The sequence below is a fragment of the Branchiostoma belcheri genome, unplaced genomic scaffold (assembly GCF_001625305.1).
Source record: "Branchiostoma belcheri isolate BF01 breed outbred unplaced genomic scaffold, Haploidv18h27 scaffold4, whole genome shotgun sequence".
Lineage (NCBI taxonomy): Eukaryota > Metazoa > Chordata > Leptocardii > Amphioxiformes > Branchiostomatidae > Branchiostoma > Branchiostoma belcheri.
The window spans coordinates 7,244,135-7,267,716 of NW_017804020.1; the positions used below are offsets into that span (position 1 = coordinate 7,244,135).

The 23,582-nt window shown below is 40.4% G+C and overlaps 2 protein-coding genes across 2 annotated transcripts in view; both read right to left on the minus strand.

The window, feature by feature from the left end:
- Positions 1–14,252, minus strand: part of LOC109476980 — a 28,544-nt gene extending 14,292 nt beyond the window's left edge. The window contains exons 1-10 of the mRNA XM_019777994.1: positions 14,119–14,252; positions 12,853–13,072; positions 11,539–11,939; positions 10,727–10,849; positions 9,115–9,334; positions 6,555–6,625; positions 5,320–5,414; positions 3,824–3,957; positions 2,924–3,017; positions 900–967 (exon numbers count right to left, since the gene is read on the minus strand). Coding sequence (XP_019633553.1) covers positions 900–967; positions 2,924–3,017; positions 3,824–3,957; positions 5,320–5,414; positions 6,555–6,625; positions 9,115–9,334; positions 10,727–10,849; positions 11,539–11,939; positions 12,853–13,072; positions 14,119–14,217 — 1,525 coding nt within the window. The 5' untranslated portion in view covers positions 14,218–14,252. The remainder of the gene's footprint in view (positions 1–899; positions 968–2,923; positions 3,018–3,823; positions 3,958–5,319; positions 5,415–6,554; positions 6,626–9,114; positions 9,335–10,726; positions 10,850–11,538; positions 11,940–12,852; positions 13,073–14,118) is intronic.
- Positions 14,253–21,611: 7,359 nt separating this feature from the next.
- LOC109477140 (neuroendocrine convertase 2-like) overlaps positions 21,612–23,582 on the minus strand; it is a 32,052-nt gene continuing 30,081 nt past the window's right edge. Inside the window, exon 15 of the mRNA XM_019778202.1 lies at positions 21,612–22,215. Within this exon, the coding sequence (XP_019633761.1) occupies positions 21,973–22,215 (243 nt within the window). The 3' untranslated portion in view covers positions 21,612–21,972. The remainder of the gene's footprint in view (positions 22,216–23,582) is intronic.

Sequence of the window (23,582 nt, forward strand, 5' to 3'; positions counted from 1 at the left end):
AATCCATTAGTGGGGTCGTGTGGCGTAATGGTAGGGTTTCTGGACCAGAACCCAGAGGTCCTTGGTTCAAATCCTAACAATACCACCAATCTTGTGACCTCGGGACAGCACTAAATTCCTCACTCCACTCAGGTGTAGAAAATTAATGGGTACATTGTGTACTTGACTTTAGTTGGAGAGGTACAGTTTAGTTGGAGAAGTAGAATGATGGGCTCCGCCTTCCAATAACATACCTTAAATACAGTGGATAACAACCTACAGCCTTAATAAAAAGGTTAAACGCTAGCTACAGGAGTACCTTTTTTTAACCTTTTACCAATTTCCATGACCAATAAAATACAGAGCCTCTTCTGGGTGTGAAAATGGAGAAAAAGTTGCAGATGAACTTAGGGGTAACTAATGCCACGTGTATCTCTTTACGACATCAAAGTTCCATGCCATCATAAAGACTGCCAAGAATTCTACTCTTTTTGGTGTCCCAAAGTTCAGGGCAGCAAAACTGGATTTTCAAAGTCAATTTCCTGGTCATTCTTTTAATGTAAGTTGAATCAGCCCTATTTTATATTACTGATATCTGAGAGGCAAAAATGCCATGTCACTGACAGACAATGGTTGCTTGTTTTTTATCGTAGGCTGGTTCTAGCAATTTTAGTATTTATGGGTGGTACACAAAAAATAAAGCTTCTTCTTGGTCTATTTCATATGCTTTAAGTATGAAATGATGACAAAAATGTTCTTAGAAATGGCAGTAAATGTCAATACCAGACAGATTTTCTCATCTACAATATTCTTGTTTAGCCACCCTGAAATTGCATTGGATGCCTTTCACAACTTTAAAAGTAAGGAATCGACAGCTCGAGACATTGTGAAGGTTTTGAACACTAAAGCATGCATACCCCCTCTTGTGGATGGAAGTGACTCTCTCACTTTAGGGTGATCCTGTTTGGTACTCTGTCTTCGACCTTGTCTGCAAGAGAAAAGAAGACACTCAGAGAAGAAGATTCCAGTATGATTTCTTTGACGTTTAGCTAGTGGAATCAGCACTAAGACATATCAATGAAGGTTAGACATCCAGGTAAACAGAGTTCGAAATACAAAGGTGCAATGTGCAAATTGCACGTAATTTTCAAGATTTGCACCTAAAAATATTTTGAATGTGCAATTTTGCACCTGGAAAATACCGATATATCATGTTTGCACTGCGTATCTCCGAAGTTTCTGGCTGTGTCGGCATCGCGCTGGGCGCATGGCAGCCATATTGTTTTCTTTACTGAACATCCTGGGAACAAGCTGCTCTCGTCCCTAGGTGAAGACGCAAAGGAATTACGTTATGATTTACCTAATATGGCAAGACGCGAAGGCTACGTAGCTGATTTACCAAATATGGTGAGACCCGCGAAACTTGTTGCCCGATGTGGGACGAAGTCCTTCGGCAGAGTAATTTCGGCTTTTTCGTCCAATTTTCGGTGAAATTCGGTGAAAAACAGAGTTTTCGGATTTCCCAGCATTCAGTGCTACCCAGGAAATTTGTAAAGCACGAAGAAGGGCCCAAGAAGAAGGGGTCGATTTTCAAGTTCTTTTCACGGGCCCAGCCGGCATCAGAGGCTGGTGCAGCCAGTGGCGGTGGACCAGAGGCTGGTGCAGCCGGGGCGGTGGATCGGGATATGCCACCGGGTCCACCGTCTCCGAGGATCCCGCGGCCGCGGCCGATGTTGACGACGCGCCCCCAGAGGAGGGGGAGGGGAGCGCCAAGACGCAAAAATTAACCGCACGTTATTTTTTTTCTAAGCAGTATTTTTTCCTTATATCATGCACGATATTCAAGGTAAACAAATATGCAAAATAAATGAAATTTATTGCTCGCATACTGTTGGTAAATTTTCTTTATGTGCCGTATAAGATGTGGAAGTTAGTGTTCGTGACAATTTTTTTTTGTGTGTTCTTTTTTTTTTAAATATAAAGATAATTTATTGTGGGTTTACATATTTTTGCAGGATCCCTCCGCTAAGCCACCAGTAAAACAGTTGCAAACCTAAAGATGCAAGGCTAAATATATTTTTGCACATAAATTTTTCAAATTGCACCTAAAAATTTTGCCAATGTGCAATTTTGCACGTACCTGAAAAAAAGTATTTCGAACACTGAGGTAAACAATATTCAAAGACAAATCAAACTGTACCACTGGATAAAATTACGAAAGTCGCTTCCAGATGTACCATCACTAAAATGAACTGAGAGAGCTAGTCAACACTAATATCACATGTGAAGGAAGTGGAAAAACCAGTTGAACATGACAAAAAAGACTCCCAAGTGTCAATGTTATGTAAATGAGGATAAGGTAGTTCTTATGGTAAAACAATACCATAGGAACTGCTCAACTGGTTTTTCCAGTTCATTCACATGTGGTAAGTGTTGACTAACTTCATTTAATGATGCTGACTGTGGTGGATGTCACTTGAAACACCCAAAATAATCTCCATAATTTATCCAGTAGTAGTTTTTGATTCGCCATTGAAAACAGTAATATGACAATTTCTAAGATCTTGACAAAATGTTATAGGTCTACATGTAATCAGGGCTTGAAAATTCATTTTGGGCACCCAACCTAAAAAATTGGGTGCACAAAAAAAAATGTATGGGTGCACAATATCAAGTACAATACAAAAAAAACTGTTCATAAATTTACATGTATGTTTCATAATTTTCTAAATAAATGTACTATAACAATGATTAATATTTTTTACCCTTAGATATTAAGAATATGCTGTTTACTACAATACATTTAACAAATTACATGTAAACCTACAAAAATATTTAGGTGAACTGGTGCACCAACAGAAAAAAATTGGGTGCACAACTCCAAATTTGGGTGCACTACAGAATTTCAAGCCCTGGTCTTTGTGCTTTGACCAAGTGAACTCACTTTTCTGAGGTGCTGTTGCCATTGTCCTCAATGACTTGCTTCCAGTTCTCAGGAAACCCAGTTCTGAAGGCCCTCGCTACTTTCACATGGAACCCTACAAAACAGGACGTTTGAGGAATAAAAACATCGGAAAACATGAGAGTAAAGCCAAAGGAGTTTTTAAAAGACACAACAGGGTACGGAATACTATTTTAAAGCCAACGGCTACGTTGCCCATCAACACAGGTTGTTTATTTTAGAAGTTGGTACACAGTACCACTGCGTACCTTGTTCTAGTACCATAGCTCTGTCAACAACTCCTCTCAGCTGGTACACAGTACCACTGCCTACCTTGTTCTAGTACCATAGCTGTCAACAACTCCTCTCACCTGGTACACAGTACCACTGCCTACCTTGTTCTAGTACCATAGCTGTCAACAACTCCTCTCACCTGGTACACAGTACCACTGCCTATCTTGTTCTAGTACCATAGCTCTGTCAACAACTCCTCTTAGCTGGTACACAGTACCACTGCCTACCTTGTTCTAGTACCATAGCTCTGTCAACATCTCCTCTAAACTGGTACACAGTACCACTGCCTACCTTGTTCTAGTACCATAGCTCTGTCAACAACTCCTCTCAGCTGGTACACAGTACCACTGCCTACCTTGTTCTAGTACCATAGCTGTCAACAACTCCTCTCAGCTGGTACACAGTACCACTGCCTACCTTGTTCTAGTACCATAGCTCTGTCAACAACTCCTCTCAGCTGGTACACAGTACCGCTGCCTACCTTGTTCTAGTACCATAGCTCTGTCAACATCTCCTCTCAGCTGGTATACAGTACCACTGCCTACCTTGTTCTAGTACCATAGCTCTGTCAACATCTCCTCTCAGCTGGTACACAGTACCACTGCCTACCTTGTTCTAGTACCATAGCTCTGTCAACAACTCCTCTCAGCTGGTACACAGTACCACTGCCAGTCACCACTGTCCGTGATGTCACCCTCTTCACGATTGCGGTACTGTGCCAGAACTGGTGCTCCGGGTCCTGTCTGGAAAAGGAAAAGAAAACTAGAGAAGTAACATTTGCAAAGCAAATGCATAATGTTTACCTTTGGACATGGTCTGCTCTGTTAATTCTTACTCAAACACATTCACATATATCATGACAGGAGTCTAAATCCCTCCTGCTATAAAATTGCAACATTATGTAACCCTACACTAGTTACCATGGTGAAAGGCGTCTGGTTCTGGTCATTGACCTTACAATATACAATGTACTTGTTTAGAGAAGAAGACGAAGAAACTGACCAAAAACAATATGTTTTCCTTCGGTAAACATAAAAATGGAAAGCGTTCTCGGATCCTGATTTAGCTCACCGACTCTTTGGCTGGTCATGACAAAGCAGAGAGACACTATTTGACTATGTACAGTTTTATTTTACTGAGTCACTAGCCACAAGACTACGCAATGCTAATATAATATGAAACTTTAAGATAACATTTGCATAATGTTTACCTTCGCATATAGTCTGCTCTGTTAATTCTTACTCAAACACATTCATATATACATGTATATGGTCAGATAGGAGTCTAAATCCCTCCTGCTATAAAATTGCAACATGATGAAAAACAACACCAACTGCTATATGGTGACAGACGTCTGGTTCAGGTCATTGACCTCATTGGTTTGGAGAAGAAGAGGAAACAGAACAAAAACAATTTTATTGATGTTTTCCTTTGGTAAACATTATAAAACATTTCAGTCAGGACAATAGATAAACTGTCCAAATTCAAAGTTTGAAATAATTTTGTCAGGTTGCCAACTGGGCAACCCAAGCCAAAAGCTAGGTTGTCAATCAATATTTCAGGTTGCCATCAACACTGACCGTTTATTTTAGAGGGCAAACCATATGCCTGGCACCTATAATTTGGTCAAACACCCAACCATTCCACCACACAGCTATCATGGATATCCCATTATAAGGCCACGCCAATTTAATTTGTTGCTTCTCGGATCGCCCTGTCCATTTTTTCTGATTTGCAAAAAAAAAAAATTTTTTTTGTTCTAAATTAACTGCAAAATGCTCAATGAAAGACATATTTTTGGCCCCAATGGTTGAAGAAAGTCCTTTTCTTCCTACTTCTTAAAGTTTTTCAATGTAACAATGCAATTTTGTTTCAATAAAAGTTCAAAATCTATTGTTGTAATTATAAACTTCACTTCATGGCTCATATTGTAACATTTCCGGTTATCATGGGGTGCCTTGGCCTGTTTTTTTATTTTTATTTCGCCCTGTCGCTTCATATTTTTTCTGAAAAAATCCGAGAAACAACAAATTAAATTGGTGTGGCCTAAAGAATCAAATCAAGATCTGGCCAGGATGAGAAATAAGACAGTAGAATGTTCTTACTTGCGATGGCCCTCCACCACAATGTCTGTAGACTTCCTCACTGGTTTGATGAACCAGTTGTATAAAACATGCTCCTTGAAAGGCTTCATTGTAGTCTGTGGATAAAAATACAAGTTAAAAGTTACACTACGACATATTTGCCAGTGGTCAAAATACTTTTTTTCAGTGCTCTGCAATATTGCAGAAGAGTAAAAATTTTGTTCTGCAATTTGGAAATACTTTCTGCAAATACACAAGCCTCCATACTACAATCTTGCAGGTTTATAAGCATGAACTATTGATTGATATGCAAATTTGTGAAGACAAATATTTGGAAGTCCAGAAGGAAACAAAAGATAAACAAGTCAAGACAAGGTTGATGCAAATTAATGAAGAAGCTCCTGTTGTTTCAAAACAGGAGCTTAAGTGTTGTCTGTCCTTGGGGCCAAAAGCGTACAAAAAAAAAGTGCCAATTTTTCCTGCTGCAAAATTGCAGATTGTATAAATTTTTCTTCTGCAATCTTGAAAATCTATCTGCAGATTGCAGACTGCAGACAGGTATTTCGAACACTATTTGCCTTTTTCTAATCTTCTTGCACCAAGTAATATACTGAAGGACCTACATGTAAGAGCAGTGTTCTAGCCAGCCTGAATTTTTTTTGTGTCATCTCAATTTTGAGTACAACAATCCTAGGGTGGTTTAGGTGCATGCTCCCCCTGGAAAATTTTAAATCAAGACCATTTGAAATGCTATTTCCTGCATTTTGAGGGGCAAATTTTACTAGCAAACTGACTAATAATTAACTAAATTAGTTTAAAAATGACAGCCCTTTGCACGCCAATTTTCGTCCGTCAAAGATGGCAAATTAGGCAAATGTTTTGACACTGGCTAGAACACTGCCAAAAGTAGAAGTCAATACCTGTAGTACTATTATAAATCTTGCATACTAGTATTAATAACTTACCATTGTGGTCAACTCAACATTTCCTAAAATCATGGCTTGATATACACATGCATTGCAGGTAACAACAGAAACAACTTGTAGTTTTGCAGCTTTTTAATCTTGGTATTATGGATCATAATCAAAGTTGCATTGAAAATAAATGTCATTCAAGAAGTGGAGGTGCCAAAAAATGACACCTTACTACTGTGTTTAAAAGCTGGAAACACAGCTGTCAGCCATGTCTATAAATTACATTCTGGAATTGTTCAATGGAATTACGTGGATACTAGAAAAACTGAAGAAATATCTTACAGCTTTCTTCAAGTGTGTGGCTGCTGATTTCTCTTGTTCTGATGTACATGTAGTGTCAACTGACATGTTGTCTGTAAAAAAAAAGTAATTAGTACGGATTAGAGCTGTGTACCTAAGGCCACACCGACTTAATTTTATGGATGACATCCGCGCGCGCACTGATTTTCGCATGTTCTCAAAAAAAAAGATCACGTCCTCTGGCTCTAGGCCTGGGTAGTCCATGGTAGTTATCGACAATACGGAGCCAGGCACCCAGGCTACCGAAACTCCACGACTCAAGAACTCAGTATACATACGTATACGTACAGTGCCGATTCATAAATTCCGCAAAAAGCCAGTATTTTCCGGCTTGTAGTATACGTCGCTATGTACTGCCGCAAATTCACAATACCAGCTTTGTATTCCTGTGGTTCAGTAGCATTTTTATTTTTGGCCGGAATTTTTCTTTATTCGCCTGCGCGCACTAGTTTGGGGGTCTTCAGAGGATGTCATCCATAAAATTAAGTCGGTGACGCCTAAACAACTTTTTTAGCTACAGGTACACAGGTTTAGGTACAGGTCTGACACTAAACCACTGTACCTAAATAATTAAACAAATTAACATGTTCTAATATTATTTAACAGAAACATGAATAAGGTAAGTACAAAATTGCACACTGGCAAAAATTTTAGGTGCAGTTTGAAAAATTTATGTGCAAAATTATATTCATAGTGGTGAAGATAAGACATCCAGGTAATAAGATACACCAAAAAAAAAAACAGTTACTCAAGCAACTGGATATGATTTTGGAAACGGTCAGACCTCTTGGTACTATCCACTACCTTTTGTCAGTGACACTAAGAGACTACAGGAGAATGGCTGCCAAGGTTTATAAGCAACATATATTTGATTAATATGAAAATAAGTGAAGACCAGTGAGTGAGAGAGAGAGAGAGAGAGTGAGTTAGAGAGAGAGAGAGAAAGAGACAGAGGGTCCAGCTATTTACTAATTTCAGGCCATTGGTGACCAGTGAGTGGGTGAGTGAGAGAGAGAGAGAGAGTTAGAGAGAGAGAGAGAGAGAAAAAGAGACAGAGGGTCCAGCTATTTACTAATTTCAGGCCATTGATGACCAGTGAGTGAGTGAGTGAGAGAGACAGAGAGAGAGAGAGAGAGAAAGAGACAGAGGGTCCAGATATTTACTAATTTCAGGCCATTGATGACCAGTGAGTGAGTGAGTGAGAGAGTGAGTTAGAGAGAGTACCGTGGCCGACAAGAACAAAATTTTACACCGCAACTTTTGGTGTTTTACACCGCAACTTTTGGTGTTTTACACCGCAACTTTTGGTGTTTTACACTGCAACTTTGGGTGTTTTACACTGCAACTTTGGGTGTTTTACACTGCAACTTTTGCTGTGTTTTACACTGCAACTTTTGGTGTTTTACACTGCAACTTTTGCTGTGTGGAAAACTTACACCCCTCCCCTTTTATAATGGACGGTCCCCCTGTCAGGTCAAAGGTGACAACGATGGCATGGAAACTACGTCGACTGAGTTATCCTTTTCGTGCATAAGTTTTTTAGAGGAAAAGCTTGGCTACGTTGTGACGTTAGTTTTTTTCTAAAGGTTTTTCTAGCTTTGGCCTATAGATCGGGATAAATTTAAAAATGTTTCGACCAGGTCCAGTGATTACAAATTATGTTGCTTTTTGCTGCCATGCGTCACAACAAAATTTATCAAAAGAAGTCGTACTACTTATTAAGTTAAAGTTATTTTACTTTGGACCAACCAATGACTTTATCCTTTAGTAAGTCAGCACTTTGCACTGGTTACAAGGATAAGCAGTAGATTGAAGAATATGGATAATATACCTGCACACTCTGATTTAAACTTTAATTTTTACGAGGACGTAGTTTGCATGCCATCGTTGTCACCTTTTACCTGACAGGGGGACCGTCCATTATAAAAGGGGAGGGGTGTAAGTTTTCCACACAGCAAAAGTTGCAGTATAAAACACAGCAAAAGTAACAAAATGCAGTGTAAAACACCAAAAGTTGCAGTGTAAAACACCAAAAGTTGCAGTGTAAAACACAGCAAAAGTTGCAGTGTAAAACACAGCAAAAGTTGCAGTGTAAAACACAGAAAAAGTTGCAGTGTAAAATACCCAAAGTTGCAGTGTAAAACACCAAAAGTTGCGGTGTAAAACACCAAAAGTTGCGGTGTAAAATTTTGTACTTGTCGGCCACGGTAAGAGAGAGAGAGAAAGAGACAGAGGGTCCAGCTATTTACTAATTTCAGGCCATTGATGACCAGTGAGTCAGAGAGAGAGAGAGAGAGAGAAGAGAGAGAGTGAGTGAGTGAGAGAGAGAGAGACAGAGGGTCCAGCTATTTACTAATTTCAGGCCATTGATGATCAGTGAGTCAGAGAGAGAGAGAGAGAGAAGAGAGAGAGTGAGAGAGAGACAGAGAGACAAAGGGTCCAGCTATTTACTAATTTCAGGCCATTGATGATCAGTGAGTCAGAGAGAGAGAGAGAGAGAGCAGGCATACTGATATTATAACTAACTGTTGATATGCTGTACCTATGTTATCTGCCCAGGCGATACTCTGTGAAAGTCTGTCATTGGTGGGCTGTTCCATCTCCTTCCCCTCCTCCCCACCCATGTCATCATTTTCAGCCATGTTGATGGGCTGTTCCATCTCCTGTCCTCCCTCCCCGTCCCTGTCCTGTCGGTCTGCCTCAGGTGTTTCTTCCTCAACTGTCCCAACCACGCCCTCTTCATTATCCGCCATGTTGGAGTCCTGTTTAGAATTAAATACATAGAACATTTAGTAGACAAATAGTATCAAGGCTCGAACTACTTTTTTGGGGGTTGCATGAAAAATTGCATGTTGGCAGAAAATTTACATGCAATTCAAAAAAATTTGGGAATAGGTGCACTGGTGCACCTAAGGCCACACCAATTAAATTTTATGGATGACGTCCTTTGGAGACCCTAAATCTAATGCGAGAAGGCAAAAAAAAAAAAACGTTAGGACACAAATTGAATGAGGTGACACAGTGTAACAAGCAAGAAGTCTTTTATTCATCATCAAAACAGCAATAAATCAGGTGGAATAGCAGTTGTCGTCCTGTCCTGTTTTCGTGTTACGGGTTTCAAGTCAATCTGACGATTTGTGGCAATGTCATGACTCTTTGGTCATACTTACAGAAAGCGGAATTCTTTTTTTTTCTAGGAACGGGCCAAAATCAATGCGTGCGCTGACGTCATCCATAAAATTTACTTGGTGTGACCTAACCTAAAAACTTGGGTGCATCAAATTTTGGGGTTGCACCATATGAGATAAAATAAGTAGAATGTCAGCAAAAGCTTAATTACATGTATGGTTCATTTCTAAAGAAAAGTACTTTAAAAATAACAAGCATTTTGTTATTTTTCTGACACTTAGATGTTAAGAATATGCTGTATGCTACTATACTTTTAACATCTTTACATATGTAAACCTACGAAAATATTATTACCACAGAAAAGAAATGAGTACAAAGCTCCAAATTTGGGTGTACTAAGGTGCACATGCACCCAGTACTTTGAGCCTTGCTGTTTGAGTGTAGGGGCCCCCTATGCCCCCACGGATCGAAAAATGGAAATTCTCTGGCCGGCTAACTCTCCTGGTATACTATCTTTTTATTTCGGCCAAATATTTTTCCAGCAATCTACGGTGTCTTGTAGAGGCTACCCTATGCTGTAATTAGTGTGTATATATAAATTATAATATATGTATAATCAAATCAACATGGCCTTAGGCCACACCAATTTAATTTCTTGGTTAACAGATTCGCCCGCTTCATTTTTTTCTGATTTAAAAATAAAAATAAAAATTCAGAATCAACTGCAAAATGCTCATTTTTTACCCTGAACAGTTGAAAACAGTCCTTTTCATCCTACTTGTTACAGTTATTCCATCTTTCAATGCAATGGTATCATTAAAAGTTCAAAATTCATTGTTTAAATTTTGAACCAGCCTGGTGTGTTGACTTCATGGCTTCTATCGTACCATTTTGGGCCATAATAGGATGCCTAGGCCTGTTTTTATTTATTTTTTTTCGCCCGCCCGTTCCATTATTTTTCTAGAAAAATCCGTTAACCAAGAAATTAAATTGGCATGGCCTTAGTATATAAAACCAAAGCCGACCGTGTCTCCCTCCTGCTCATGATGCCTGTTCTCAGCAGTGTCCTGAACGGTTCCGTCTGTCTCGTTCATCTTGACGGTATCATCATCGCTTTCTGTGTCATCCATGTTGTCATGACCCTGTTCCTGAGCAGAAAAGACATGAACATCAGTTTCACAACAATCATGGAGACATGGGGATGGGCTCCAAATTCATTTTTTTGGAAATAGGGCCTAGGAAAGAGATGTCATGTTTCCTGTTTCCCGACCGACCCTAAAAAGAACTGCTGACTGTATCTATGAAGGATAGAAGATTCTGTATCATTTTTCTTTATCATTCTCAAAGTCTTAATGGTACAGGTAAAGTTTGTCTGGTTCAGGAAATTTTATAACGTTACCTGCACCAGTGCAGGTATGCAGAAAAAAGTACTTGTAGCCCTGTCAGGTGACAACCCCATACATGTAAAAAAAAAATGTAGCTGTTCACAGCTATGATAAAGCCTGAGCACCCACTACATGACCTAGCGCCCCCCCCCCCCAATGGTCCACAGCTACAGTAGATGTTTGCGGAACGACAGTGCCTTCACTGTGCCAAAAGCCAGGACTGAGCGGCTGAAAAGGTCATTTGTTCCCTGTGCGATAAAACTGTACAACGAGTCTGTTTCATAAGCTACCCCATGCTGTATCTGCGTCCAATTTTGTTATCTTTATGCTGTATTTTACTACTTCATCGATTGTGTGTTTATTGTAACAAACTACCCAATTCAGGGAGACTTGTGTCTTTCCCTGCATATGTATGTTTGCGGTTGGAAAACCAATAAAGACATCATATGTACCTGGCTGCTTGTTTCTTCCGTGCTATCGCGGACATGGCCCACATGGACAGCTGGTCCCGCGGCGGGCGGGGTCACGATGAGGTCAGCGGGGTCGTGCTGCTGTAACATCTCCTCGTGAGAGTCCAGCCAGGTCATGACCTTCTGTTTCCGCCCCGCCGCGGTCGGCCGTTCCCGCCCTTCTCGAACTCTGGAACCCGCCGCGTTCGCCGCTTCAGCGACGGGATCTTGTTCCAGATCTTTCTGCGACTCTTTGGGTTCTTGTTCGGGGTCTTTTTGGGACTCTTTCGTCTGTTTTTGTTGCTCATCACTTTCGTTTACTTCAGCGCTGGGCCTGCCTTCACTGTCAAGGTTCCTGGTCATGTTTTCCTTGTTTTCATCCCTCGACGAGACATTCTGTAAACCTGCAGTTTTAGAAATACCAATCTTCAATAGAGACATTTTGCAGAGACATTTTCAAATTCAATATTGCAGAAGAAAAATGAAGCAACCTGCAACTTTGCAGACTGAAGAAATAAGGCTACCGGTTCAAAGTTATTGACATAAAGTTTTCTACTAAGCTGAAAAACATTCTTTTTTAAAACTGTGCACTGTATAATATTGCTTAAGAACACTTTATAACTGTTCATACTACTGATTCTATAATTACTACTGACTCTAAACTAGACTAGTTGTTTTGAATGCATTTTTCAAATTGCATGAAAAATGTTTCTTGTTTGCCTATACATGCAATTTTGCTTATGATATGGGTTTATACAACTTGAACCTACAATGTAATATTGTAAGTAAACCTATGAACCTGAATCTGGACCTGAACCTGAGTTTAAGTGTGCATCCCTACTAGTACTATATATTCAAGATGGAAGTATATTGTTGGCATTATAAGGTTGAGAAGGAAGTACGTATGGAGGCTTGTTGTTTAGCAGCGAGTATTTCCGAAATGCAGAACAAAAGGACAATCTGCCATATTGCAGAACACTTGCAGGGCTTGGTCCAACCAGGCCACTCAGACCACTAAAATTTAGCCTGGGACAGTAAAAATACACTTTGGGACATTTTGGGGGCAATAGAAAAATAATCAACAACAGAATGTCAGCCCTTCTTTTGTTTACCTGGCACACATCACGGAAGTGAACATAGGCAAAATAAAGTTGACTTCATGTTGAATTCATACAATACCTCCCAAAAAAACAGGTTGGGACACTTGTCTGACAGTTCATCCTCACTTCGGGACAATTGAAATTTAATTTTGGGAAAGTGCTTGGACAATAGGAAGAAAAGTTAATTTCGAGGCAAAAAAAAAATTCTACAACCGACCTGGTGCAGTCAGACAGGAGCGATCTAACCCGGCTGTCTCCGGGGCCATGATCTCTTCCATCTCTTCCAGCGTCTTTTTCTGCCGCATGGCCGCGATGAGTTTGGCGACTGGCGAGGGTTTGTAGAGCACGCGGCCGGACGGAGACTTGAAGGCAGGAGCTGCACGTGTGCCGCCCGCCGCGTCACTAACCTGTCCTCTGTCCATTCTTCCTTCGAGGGTCTACAGTAGGGAGGGCGGGGGGAGAAAAAAATTAGTACAATTACAGTGTTACATACAATCCTCAATATAATAAATAATTACCTACTACTACTACTAGTGATGCATACCTAAACCCAATTTTAGGTTCAGGTCCGGATTCAAGTCCAGAGGTTTAGGTTCACAGTGTTCGAAATACCTGTCTGCAGTCTGCAATTTGCAGGTAGATTTTCAAGATTGCAGAAGAAAAATTTATACAATGACAATCTGCAATTTTGCAGCAGGAAAAATTGGCACTTGGGATTTGGTGCTCTTGGCCCCAAGGACAGACAACACTTATAAATATAACTTATAAGCTCCTGTTCTGAAACAAAAGGAGCTTCTTCACTAATTTACATCAACCTTGTCTTGACTTGTTTATCTTTTGTTTCCTTGTGGACTTCAAAAAATTTGTCTTCACTAATTTGCATATCAATCAATAGTTCATGCTTATAAACCTGCAAGATTGTAGTATGGAGGCTTGTGTATTTGCAGAAAGTATTTCCAAATTGCAGAACAAAATTTTGACTCTTCTGCAATATTGCAGAGCACTGAAAAAAAGTATTTCGACCACTGGTTCAGTTCCAGACTTGTAAGTCCGGACCTAAACCCATGGCATATACAAAATTGCATGTTGGCAACCTCGCAATAACATGGAGGCTGGTACTTGACGATGCCCGATGGCAATGTTTTCTTTGTTTTGCAGCACAGATTTTACAATCTACAGAAGGTTTTAGGTGGTTTGGAAAGAAAAGGGGTATGTGAAATGGTCTTTTATGGTAATAAGTCCGGACTCGGTTCTTGACTTTAAGGTTTTTTTGGACTTGAACCTAAACATTCTTACAAGTCCGGATCCGAGTCCAGTGAACCGGTATGCATCACTGACTAACTACTACTACTAGTACTACTACATGTACTAGACTATATATAACTACTAAGTTGCATTTTGCATATATCCGAAAAAAGGATTTGGAGTCCTGTCAGTCTTCCTAGAAATAGTAGAATTGACAGGTTGAGTCCTTGTGACTTACCCTCACACTACCACCTCCTTCATACAGCCTGGCAAACTCATGGTTGACTGCTGTCACCTTCTCAGGAGGCACAGCCGGGGGTTTGTACACTGAACTCATCCTTCAGACATGGCCTCTCACTCTCTTCATATTTATCACATATGGATCTGTGGAAAATGACAACACACACCGACACATGACACTCACTGACACTCTCAAATAATAGTCAGGGCTCGAAATACTGCGTGCATGTGCACATTATTACTTTTTTTTAGTGCACCCAAAATTGGAGCTGTGCACCCAATTTTTTTTTTCTGTGGGTGCACCAGGTGCACCCAAATATATACATAACAAATGTATACAATATGCAGGGCATTCTTGGCATACAAGTGTCAGAAAAATAATAAAATCTTTTTTAAATCCAAGCGCAGAAGAAAAATCTGTAATCAGTTTTTGTTTTATGCGGGCACCTAATTTTTTTTGGTAGGGTGCACCAGTGCACCTAGTCCCAAAGAAGAATTTCGAGCCCTGGACACTGTCAAATAATAAGATTTTAGAAGACTTCAGAGAACATGGCAGGCTTCTGAGCTGCAAATTGTAGTAACTCCCCTGGCATGTTATCTCTCCATTTTGGCAAAATATTTTCTATGTTCTTTCCAGCCACTTCTGAAGCCTAGTACTAGTAGAAGGGGGTAAGGCCACACCAAGTAAATTTTATGGATGACGTCCGCGTGCGCATTGATTTTGGCCTGTTCCTAGAAAAAAAAAAAAAATCCGCTTCCTGTAACTATGACCAAAGAGTCACGATAGTGCCGCAAGTCGTCAGATTGACGTGAAACCTGTAACGCGAAAACAGGACAGGACGACAACTGCTGTTCCACCTGATTTATTGCTGTTTTGATGATGAATATAAAAGACTTCTTGCTTGTTATCACCTCATTCAATTTGTGTGCTAACATTTGTCGTCTCAGTATATTTCTAATCTAGGCATCTTGTTTTTTAGGGCCCTTCTTGTTTGTTTTTTTTCGCCCTCTCGCATTAGATTTAGGGTGTCCAAAGGACGTCATCCATAAAATTTACATGGTGTGGCCTAACGAGGTACACAAGTCAACGTCATGTAGTGCAAGATCTGTTCTTTGCTATGCTGAGCTTAGTTTAGGATTAATATAATGTCCTTTGTTACTTGAGTATAGTTACAAACGTTTGGCACAGTAACGTCACAATTATTTTCCCTTTCCCCAAAAAAATTAGCGGTGAAGTTGCAGATAATTTTATTTGTCTGCCAAAACTTACGCCAGTCGCCATCACAATAATCGCCGTGTATTTTCTAGTAATTTCCGTTCATAGAGATCGAGACTACAGTACCAAAACTCTCTCTATATCAATAGACTTGTCATGAAGCAAAATGCATCGTTTTAAAACTTGTACAGCCCATGATAACAGTAAACATACGAACCTTTGCAAATTCTTGCCACAAATTTCTTCCACAGAGATTCGATTCAAGCGCCCGCCAAAGTTGGCAACATGTGACGTACGATTTCAGTTTAACAACAGGCCATGTGATTGGTCCTCGTTGAAAGATTCTTACCAATGGTCAACAAAGTGACCAATCACAGGAAAGCTATTATAAACAGACAACTATTCGGAAATCACGCGAGATTAGGTACTTGGACGGATTCATTTTTCATCAGGGGGGTAAATAGGTGAAAAGGGATTTTCACTTCAAATGTTTTATTTCGGTCTCAAAGACCAAAACGCCAATGAAAGAACAATATTGTAATGGATTTTTCCTCTAGAGATGACTAATACACACTCAGAATCAAGGCTTTCTCTAACATTCTTGACAGAACCCAAAGTGGTTCAATCCCATCGTCCTAGGGGGTTGGTAGAAAAAGCGGACCAGTCCAGGCTGGGGAAAAGCGGTCGGACTCTTCAAGTAGTTGCGCCCCTGGTGGCAAGCGATAGAATTGCAAACAGTCTGATACGGAAGTGATGTGTTAAAAGGTTCGCAACATGATGCGCACTGATTGGCCGTATGGCAGTTTGCACGAAAATGTCCGAAGTAAAGTTCTACGCCACCACAAGGCAAAAATGTCAGTGGTCTATGACATGATTTAGACAACAAACTAGAAAGGCCAATATTTGCTTTGGAGCAAATACAGCGATGGGTTCACCACATTTTACGACATGGCAGGGAAAGAATGAGAAACGCAAGGGAAAACAATGATTTACATTGATATAACTATAATATGAAGTAACATACGACTAAAACAACAGTTGGATAGCTATTCCCTACTTTATTGGTTAGGATTTTTAATTGCATAATGCAAACTGTTGATTTTCAAAATAAAAATAACGTTCATGCCCCGCATTCCAATGCTGGAGCAGGAAAGCTTGAAATACCTACCAAAACACTTGAATACAGACATACTGTCTGTATGGAAATACTCTGTGCAGGTGTTAATCAAGTTAAATCCCAACAGCCATGCTCTGTGCAGGTGTTAATCAAGTTAAATCCCAACAGCCAATCAGCAAGAAGAATAGAGGAAAGCTGCATGCCTATTGGTTGATGCCCTGCATTCCATTGTGATGACTCATACCCAAACGTGGTAAACATGACACACTAACACAGTAATACATTTGCTATAACACAGCCAAAAAACTCAAATAAAACCATTCTAAAAGCCTGTATCACAAAAATTTAAAAAACGCCTAGGGGTATTTGCCCACTGTACCTCCATACCAAATTTCAGGACCTTAGGCCCTAAAATGAAGAAGCTGAATCCATTTAAAAAATGGCAGGAGGAGAAGGAGAAGAAGAAACACCAGAAAAAGCAATATGGTTTCACCACACCACTTCGTGGTGTGGTGAACCCATAATTATCAAAAAACATTGTGTAAAAACAGGCAGGACAAGGGTTAAGAAAGCCATTATGGATTGTGATGATATTCGGTATGACGGGATAGATTTTTGAAGGTATTGCAGCAGAACTCCCGACTTAAAAAAAACATATAACTCAAGAAGGAATATATATAACTCAAGAAGGAATTCACGGATCGTCTTAATTTTTTGTATGAAAGCTTAGCTTACTTCAAGTGATGATGACAAAATTAGGTCTGGATCTAATGTGCATAATAACTATATATGTCTTATAAATATGCTGTGTTTCATAATAAGACTATTCAAACATGTGGCATACATGTATGTAAATATCGATTAGAAATGAAGTGTGCAAATGAAGGCCACGTTTGTATATTCAATGAGAAATATTTGTAATACGTCACTTAGTAGTAGGTCGTTCTAGGGCCATGAAAAGATACAACATCTACACCATGTACTTATTGTTTTAGTACTCTAATACCTTTCTTTGTTAAGATAAAACGTTTGTACTCTAGACAACTGATAGGATTTTATATTATGCAAATGAGGACCTTATTTGCACAATTCATTTCTATCGATATCCTGTCGATATCTAGCCTTCATTAAGTTCGGTTATGAAAGTTCACATCGGCGAAGGTATGATGTCCTTGAACTGTATTTATAATTGAAGAAAGAAAGGAAAGAACGAAAGGTCTCCCGTGCCCTTATGCAGAGCGTAGGGTGGTGCCCATATCCATTTCTGTAGCCCTTGGGCGACACACAGTTACTGTACTAGTTGTGCGATGCACTACAGCAGGGGGCTAGTCCGCTGGTAGTGCTGTGTGTTTGACCTTCCCACACTCTTTCTCATATGTGCTGAGTGCTAAGCAGAGAAGAAAGTGTGTACCATTTTTAAAGTCTTTGGTATGACCCGGCCGGGGTTTGAACTCACGACCTCCCGGTTACAAAGCGAGCACTCTACCAATTGAGCTATTGTCTAATCGAAGAACTCACAATCTTCTTTTTTCATACATATGTTGTATTTGCAATTAACCCTCGGGCATGTATTACAACATACTTTCTTCATACATGGGTACCGTGTTCTGTGCGTTCGGTTATTTTACAATTTTTTTTTTTTTCATATTTTAAATCCCCCGTCCTTTCAGGCACTTCCGTCAGTTCCCCGGTCTTCAGACGATGCCATCCAACTGATAACTAGAAAGGCAACATACATTTGAAAAGCAAATGCATAATGTTTACCTTCGTATATGGTCTGCTCTGTTAATTCTTACTCAAACACATTCACACATCTGTTGACAGGAGTCTAAATCCCTCCTGCTATAAAATTGCAACATTATGTGACCCTACACCAGTTACCATGGTGACAGACGGTCTGGTTCAGTGTATGGAAGGGAAGCAGAAACAGAGCAAAACAATATGTTTTCCTTCGGTAAACACAACTAAACGTGTGGCCTTACCTAGCCAAGAAAACCAGCCCAAGACTGTTGTTGCACAATTATACAATAGTCTTTATTTTGCACAGAAAGTATCGTGACACAACTGTGGCGTTACATCCTGCGTTACTGTTTGTCGTCGTCATAAACTGTCCACATCCCATGACTATCTAGACTTTGGTACGTACGTACTGGCGGTTAAAGGCATCCAATGCAATTTCAGGGCGGCAAAACTGGAAATATTCTGAATAAGGCAATCTGTATGATATTGACACATACTGCCATACAGTGGCACATTAGCATCAGTATATCAGACTTTGGGCAGTGCAGACACAAGCCCCAAAATGAGACCTTTATTTTCTTTTCTAGGATCCCGCCAGTAACAGTACTAGTACATGTATTCCATCAAGAATTACTAGTAATAGGGCCGGACAAACCCCTCGGGCTCAACTCCCCCGTAGCGGTAATTTAGATAGGCGGGCGAAGGGCTCTTTGCTGCCGAAGGAAAACGGCTAACGGCCCGATACTAGTCTTGCATCCAGGGTATCACTATGTAGATAAGTGACTAGAATATTGAATTCGACAAATCTAGTTTTCCCCTAGCCCTAAAACTGCATTGGATGCCTTTAAAATGCATTGTTGGTCCATATCACTAGACAGTCAAAGTACATTTCAATCACATTTAAAAAGGCAAACACAATCATACAAGAACGAGTCAAGAGTAAGATATTTGAACTACAATTGTATAGATTGAATAGCTTTAACCACCATTTCGTCTCGCGTTGCAGAAAGAAATATATTATAAAGTAAAGAAAAAGAATTGTTGTTGCCTTCGAATGAAACACTGGTTAAAATGGCTGTTGGTCTAACGGTAGTTAATGATTTGGATTTTGCAGCAGGTTCAAAAATTGTACATTCTTGCAACATTTCATTCGTCAGTACTGACTTGTTCTCCAGCGCCAAAGTAAAATAACCTGTTTACAACCACTTTCAACATCGCCGGTCCAGACCCAGGTCACTTGTAGAAAAGAAATATTGCACAAATAATTCCCGGACTGATTCTGATAGAGAAGCCTACATAGCTTGGTAGCCAGTCTATCGTGGTTGGGGCTACTCTCCAAGCAGAGGTTTGAAGTTTTTAGGCTTTTTTATCGGGGCTTATTTTTTTTGCACTGGAATTTTTTTCACCCAACTTCCAGTACAAAAAAGAAACCCCGACAAAAAAAGCCTAAAGCCGTGGAACTTCTTTGTGTTGTTTTGTTATTTTGAAATTGAAAAAAAAGAAGCCTTAAACCACGTCAAAAATAAACCAAAACCTCTGCTTGGAGAGTAGTTGGGGCGGGATCCCTCCACCCAGCTGCCCGATTGAAATGTTGTATAGCCTGGGTGCCAGACTGTTTCGAGGACCTACAAAGGCCATGCAGTTCCTCGGCTCCATGCCCAAACATGCAACCATGGAAATTATACCACAGTCCACCAAAGTTTTGCACGGCAGGAGTTTTAAACTCTCCTCGTTCAAAACCTACCGTGGAGCCTAGTTGAGTCGGGCGGCGAGAAGCTTATGCAGCCCCGAAGAGAACCCGCGTAGCGCGCGCGATAGATTGGACACCAGGCAGTGCCTACAAAGACACGTTTTACTGAGTGTGTCCAGAACCGTGGCTATCGTTAGTAGTTCTCAGTGTCTGAATGGGTTAGGATTAGGATCAGGTACAATATTCTGGATCGATAGTCTCCGCGTATCCAAGAACGTAGATTTGCCCCAGGCACGGTTCTGGATACGAGAGAAAACTATCCAGAACCACGCCAAAGCATCGTTCTGGACACAGCAAGTTCACATGATCTCATTTTTTTAAATCAATTGAGTCTCGTAGTAACAAATCGGATGTTCGGTCATCATACAGAATTTTTTCTTCTATAGTCAAGCTTGTAACTACTGTATATATTATACAGTCTTAAGCTTAGGACAATCAATTGTGGTCACGAGATACGTCGAAAGATCCAAAAATACTTGAGATACGAAACACTGGGATGCCAAAAAAAACTGAACCGGGAAGAGCCATACCTGTGGATTTGCATGTGTATGATGATAATATAATTACGGAACTATAATTACGAATACAGAGTTACTTCAGGACGGTGGGTAATACCTACATCAAACACTTTATATGTCCAGCCACCACCAGGCCTCCCTAACTGTGGATAGTGAGATTCAGCAAAATCAACAATTGGCCAGGGGATAGAGCCGTACGTGGTACGTTAACTGTAGCCTCCACCAGGCCTTTGTACGGGAATACGTATCGTAGAATTCGGCAAAAAAAAAGAGAGTAAAATTGGCCAAAGACGTCAGGCCGCGGGGAGGTAGTTTCTTTCTCTCCGAAGCGGCCAGTCAAACCTACAAGGCGGCCAAACTCCCCTGGAAATTATTCTCCTATATATAGCCAGCGTAGTTAGTCTGGTAGAGACTACGTTAAGTGCACGGGAAATGGCCAAACTCCTCTACATCTGCCGGTCAATTGTTCTCTCTATATGGCTAAATTTTACTATCATTAAGGGCGTTGTTAGTGTGGTTGAAACTAGTACATGTCAGCGGGCACACCGAAGACATGGGACATCGAAACAGGTGAAGTAATTTATATCTAGTATAGTATAGTATTCATTTCACGACAAAAATATCATTTTCCTTCATTTTATACTTTATACTTCAATGGAGTTTGCACGCGCGTGTATGTGCATTGAAACTGCTTTTTGCAGGCGAACATCTATGTGTGTGTATGTGTGTATGTGTGTGTGTGTGTGTGTGTGTGTGTGTGTATCTGTGTGTATTTATGTGTGTGTGTACATATGTGTGTATGTGTGTACGTATGTGTGTGTGTGAACGTATGTGTGTGTGTGTGTGTGAACGTATGTGTGTGTGTGTGCGCGCGTGTGTGTGTACGTATATGTGTATGTGTGTGTGCGTATGTGTGTACGTGTGTGCGTGCCTATGTGTGTACGTGTGTGTGTACGTATGTGTGTGTGTGTGTGTGTGTGTGTATGTGTGTACATGTATTTTATACATATATATTAATGTGTGTATTTGTGTGTGTGTGTTTGTGTGTACATGTGTGTGTGTGTGTGTGTGCGCGCGCGTGTGTGTGTGCGTGAGTGTGTGCGTGCGTGCCTGCGTGTGTCACAGTGTTTATGATCTAACAAATTTGATTAGCCCACAATTAATATTACTCCATGGCTTTGTCGGGATATCAAGTCAAATCAAGTTAAGCGTGTACACACCGACATTTGTCACAATCCCTTGCTTCAATTCCATATAGACGCTGCCAATCCACTCCACAGACGAACACCTTCCCTCATATTACGCCATACCCCAACATACAATAAGTAGAACCATATATATATCTGTGATTGTTACATATACACTCTGATTGAGGCTAAATGCGACCAGGGTATTCTCGACACCCAGTGATGTACATGTATAGAGCTGACCAACTTCCTCTCTTATGAGCTAAACTAAGAAAACGAAATCATCTCATTATGATCATGAGTAGCTTCAGAGCTACCTCCGCTCTACAGACCGATCATGTAGTTTGGCTTCACCGACAACCAGCTGCTTCCGGCTTCCTTTCCTTTCTTCGGTTCATTTTCTTCTTCTTCTTCTTCGTTTTTTGTTTTCTCGATCTTCTCTTCTGCTTCAGCCTTCTCCTGGCGTTTTTCTTCCTCTTCCTCCTTTTCTTCCTTCTTTTCTTCCTTCAGATCGAGCTCTTGGCGTTTCTTTTCCATCCCCAGCTTAGTGTGCCATTCGTCCACCACCTGAGAACAAGAAAGTGGGACAGTCTTAACCTTAAAGACTTGACTGTAGGCAGCCAAACAAGTTACGTATTTCGTCCTGTTGTTATGTTGTAATAAGAAAACCAAGGCCACAGCAAGTAAATTTGATGGATGACATCTTCCACTCACCTCAAATCTAATGCGAGCGGGCGACAAACACACAAAAAAAACAAGATTCCTACATTTTCAAAGTTTGACATCATAGACCTTGTTAAACAAGAAATGATACCTATGTATTGTATTGTGACTGCCAATTATTACATGCACAACATCCATTTGTCACTGAAACAACTTTGAAAAATAAAGGTTTTCAGTCAAATGGTTTTGATTTTTTTTGAACGTCACATATAAAAGGAATGAAATACATCACTGCATCAAAGTAAAGACAAAACATTAAATCAGAGCCTTGTCTTGTTTCCTCTCTTCATATCTATCTGCCATCCACGTTCCGGAATGCATGGCTTTGCCCACAAATATCTTTGCCCATTTTCGGCATGTTGACCACTGTCAGAGGGTAACAAAACTTCTCGGGGTTTTTTTTTGGCGACGTCTCAGGGAGTAGCCTAATGGTACAGTATCGTGTGCAGTTTGCAAGAATTGTAGGAATGGTACAGGCATTTTGTCCACAGGAATGGAATGTCCACACTCCACAGGCATTTCTCTAACCCACATCTATGCCCACATTCCTGGAAACCCTTGGGAAGACCTGTCTGTCCTGGATGGCCATACTTTCTGTGACCCCGGGGCTCGTTCACTATACACTCAGGGGAGGAGTGCACTGTATCTGTCTAGACTTAACAGTTACCAAGTCTTCCTCAAAATCATGAAATGATGGCAGTATCATGCAAACAATAACCCTAACGGCAACCACCGTCGCCATGGCAATGTATGTTTTCATTGCCAGTCTTGTCAAAATCAGGCGAAACTTAATGCTGATCATCCATAAGAATTACTTGCTGTCGTCTAAAAGGTAAGGTTGAAGAGCCCACTATACTACGCTAGTTGTACGTAGAATACACAACTTCAAGACAACGACCAGAATCAGATACAATTCGATACGATTCAACACGATACGATACGATCGATGCGGTAAAAAATACCCCAGTGGGAAAAGGGCATGCCCGTAGCCAGGGGTGGTTCGGAAGAACCCCCCCCCAAGGCTCAAAGGTCCACTTTCTGGTCCGCTATTTATGTAAAGGTCCACTTTTTATGTAAAGGTCCAAGATTTTGCTTGAAAAGATGGACTGGAATCGTAGAAAAACTGCTCCCTTTGTCATTGAATAAAAATTAATCTCTGATTTTTTCTTGGAAATTCTCTCAAAAATGCACGAAATGCCATTTTAGAAGAT